The sequence below is a fragment of the Microtus ochrogaster genome, unplaced genomic scaffold, assembly GCF_000317375.1.
Source record: "Microtus ochrogaster isolate Prairie Vole_2 unplaced genomic scaffold, MicOch1.0 UNK11, whole genome shotgun sequence".
Classification (NCBI taxonomy): Eukaryota; Metazoa; Chordata; class Mammalia; order Rodentia; family Cricetidae; genus Microtus; species Microtus ochrogaster.
The window spans coordinates 388,682-392,478 of record NW_004949109.1 but is presented as its reverse complement, the minus strand read 5'-3'; the positions used below and the strand labels follow the sequence as shown (position 1 = coordinate 392,478).

General features: G+C 46.1%; 1 protein-coding gene across 1 annotated transcript in view; it reads right to left on the bottom strand.

The window, feature by feature from the left end:
* The window catches only part of Ccdc125 (coiled-coil domain containing 125), a 38,321-nt gene that overhangs the window by 1,977 nt on the left and 32,547 nt on the right, over window positions 1-3,797 (bottom strand). The window contains exon 4 of the mRNA XM_026788977.1: window positions 1,297-1,584. Coding sequence (XP_026644778.1) covers window positions 1,297-1,584 — 288 coding nt within the window. The remainder of the gene's footprint in view (window positions 1-1,296; window positions 1,585-3,797) is intronic.

The window sequence follows — 3,797 nt, the reverse complement described above, 5'->3', positions numbered from 1 at the left end:
TCCCAGTGCTGGAATTACATGTGTTTTTTTTTTTTTTTTTTTTTTTTTTTTTTTTTGGTTTTTCGAGACAGGGTTTCTCTGTGGCTTTGGAGCCTGTCCTGGATCTAGCTCTATAGACCAGCCTGGTCTTGAACCCACAGAGATCCGCCTGCCTCTGCCTCCCGAGTGCTGGGATTAAAGGCGTGCGCCACCATCACCCGGCCAGGCTCCAATCTTGATGGATGAAATCATGCTTTTTATTTTAAACTTTCATTTATGCGTATGTTTGTATATGTGCCATGTGTGTGCAGGTGCCTAAGAAGGCCAGAAGAGGGCGTCAGGTCCTCCAAAACTGGATTTACAGGTTGTTGTGAGCCACTACTTGAGTGCTGGGAACGAAAGTAAATGCTCCTCTCCAGCCCCAGGGGCTGGAAGGGCAGCAGTGAGGGGCTCATTAAGTAGGGTACTCAATGTGCGCTTGCTTAATTGAGTCCAATCCTTGGAACTCACATAAAGGTGAAGAAGAGAGCCAATCTACACGTGCCATGGCATGCCGTGCTCACACATACATCATACATACAACAATGATAATAAAACTTTCTTTAAAAAAACCCAAGGGGGCTGGAGAGATAGCTCAGTGGTTAAGAGCATTGCCTGCTCTTCCAAAGGTCCTGAGTTCAATTCCCGGCAACCGCATGGTGGCTCACAACCATCTATAATGAGGTCTGCTGCCCTCTTCTGGTTTGCAGACACACACAGACAGAATATTGTATACTGTATACATAATAAATAAATAATTAATAAAAAAAACCCAAGGAATTAGTGTTACTTCTCTGTAACCCTGTAAGTTACCTAGAGATGGGGAAGATTGTATATCTGTGTGTAATCTCAACATGTACTGACTTGTGAAAAATATTTAAAGCTGTATCTGAATTGTTTTTTATGTATTCATATACAAATAAATGTCAGCAGAGTTAACGTGTGTCTGCTCTGAGCACTTGTGTCTTTGGTGTCTTTGTTTCACAGCCTTCTGTGGAAGGTGCCAGGACTGACGTCAGGTCGTGTTGGTGACAAAGGGTCTGGAACTCTTAACTGCTCATAACTCCAGGCCGCACAGAAATGCAGGGAGCTGAGCTGGCACACACACCCCATCAGCTGTCACAGAAGGGATCCTCACAGGAGTGGGGAGAACTGGCAGGGAGAGGTTGGGGCATGGTGCCCGGTGGAGAAAAGGGTTTAAGAAGCCTAGAATGGGAGCCCATGTCCCTATCTGACCCGCAGTCCCTAACCAAAACCAAGTGACAGTCTGGCACTAACCAAGTCTACTAGCATCTTAAGGACTTCTTGTGGGCTGTCTTGGTCTTCAGTCCTCTTCGAACTGTTTTCTGAAGGGAGCATCCCCAGCAGTCGCTGCCCTAAGGTCTTCTTTCTCCTTTGGGATGCATATCCTGGAATGGAGTGGGAGAGTCCAGCTGAGAAAATTACTCTCACTGATGTTAACTGCAGTAAAAGCCAAGGGTGATTAATTCCTGCAGCAATCCAGAAGTCATTCTCACAAAACCACAAGGACCAGTGTTGCTGGTTGCACAGCATGATGAGGGAATGTGGATTTCAGGTGTGGGTGGGTGGAGACCTGGAGAGGGAGGCATGTTGTTGGAAACTCAGGCCCCAGGTCATCACAGTCTTCTGGAGCAGCAGAAATCCAGATCTGTGTGGAAATACTGCAGAGGCCCGACAGGCGCAGGCTGCTGCAGCCCCATCCATGCGAACAGCCAGAAGGGCCTGCACGGGATCCTCGCTCGGCCTCTTAACCACTAAGCTTTAGATGCGTTCTCTGAGCTTCCTCCCCCCCCCATCCTCTGAATCGGGAGCACTGCCTTCCCATTTGCCATTGTCATTTCTCATGACCACAAACCCATAAAGTTTGCCATCTTCAGCATTTCATTCCGTACACAAGCTACGGGAGTTTGAGGGGAAATTCTGAAGCCAGGTGGTGCTTAGACAACAACTCACTGCCGTATTAAACTTGGTTAAAATGGTAGACTTTGTGGACATTTTATCATCATAGAGACATAACTGAAAACACCTCGTCCAGTATTAGTATACAATATAATTCTTGATACAATATCTTGATGTATCACCAAAAGACAAAATTTGTAGAAAATGCCAGGTGTGGTAGCACACACTTGTAATCCCAGCCCTGGGAGGCAGATAGACACACATGACACTCCATGACAAGCATATGGAGGTCAGAGGACAACTTTGGGGAGCCAGTTCTCCCATTGTATGGGTCCCAGGCTTAAACTCAAGCCTCGGCTGGATTGAGTTTCTGGTCCTCCTTCCTCTCCTCCTAATTGCTGGGGTTCCTGACATGTGCACCATGCCCAGCTAAATACATTTTCTTTTCTGTTGTTTTTGAGACAAGGTCTCACTAGGTATTCCTGATGAGCCTAAAATTTCTACACAGACCATGCCGGCGTGGAATTCTGTCTCCCCAGTGCCAGGATTACAGGTGTGCACCACCATGCCCAGCTAAACGCTATTTTCAGTGTTACTTTCCTCTTGGCATTTGAGTCTCTTGAGGTAGTACCTCCAGTCGTCTGCCTCAGCTTCTGAGCTCGGATTAGAAACCTGCACCACCATTCCCAGCTCATCAGAGCACTTGCATTAATTATGTCTCTTCCCACAAACCACAGGTCCTGCCTTAGTGAGGTAGAAGAGTACGAGAGCTCAGCAGAGGACCTGAGTTCAGTTCTCATTACAACCCCCTGTAACTCCAGCGCCGGGGAGTTCAGCACCCTCTTCTGGTCTTCCCAGGCTGTTGAGGAATATTTGTTTATGCAAAGATATGTTGCATTTGTTTAATTATATAAAGATGTGCTGCATTTGTTTCACCTTGCCTCCCTAAGGCACCTGATTGGTCTAATAAAAAGCTAATACTAGGCAGGACTGCAGGGTAGAGAGAGTAAGCAAGAGGAGGAATCTAGGCTTGACAGAGACAGGAAGAAAGAAAAGAGACACCAGGGGCCAGACAGACAGACACATAGGAAGCATGAAAGGTAGAAAGCCCATGGGCAAAACAGATGAATAGAAACTTGTTAAGTTAAAAGAGCTAGTGGGACAAGCCTAAGCTAAGGCCGAGCATTCAAAATAAAGTGTGTCTATTTGGGAGCTGATTTGGGGCCCAAAGAAAATTCTGACATGGTAGGTGCCAGCATGCACATGTGTGTGCATACACACACACACCTCTAAGTGTTGGAAAGAACTTATTCTATCTCCTTATGGTTTTATTAACTTCGAAGCTCATTTGTATATGTAATTGCTATTGTCCTTTTAGAATTTCTGCCTCTACCTCCTGATTGTAGCAGCACGGTTATGTGCTGCCATGCTTGGTGCTTCACAGGTGCTAATTTAAAACAAAGAAAATCATCATTGTGTGTTCGTGTGTGTGTACATGATGTGGGGGGGCATATGTGTCAGGCATGGCCTGCTTATGGAGGTCAGAGGGCAGCTATATGGAGTCAGTCAGCTTTCTCCTGAAATGTCCGGGATAAACGTTAGCATGAAATACTTAGACCTTGAAGAAGTCGTAGCGGAAAACTGACTGTTTGCTGTTATCTATGGAGCTGTTTTTCTGAAGGAGCTGTCCAGCCTTCGCATTACTTTGGTCACAAGACGGTGCTGGCACACCTGGGTATCTTGAATTACTGGGTGCTGTACACAATAAGGTGATGTGGGAATGATTTCTTATTAATAAAGAAACTGCCTAGGCCCATTTCATAGGCCAACCCTTAGGTAGGCGGAGAAAACAGAACAGG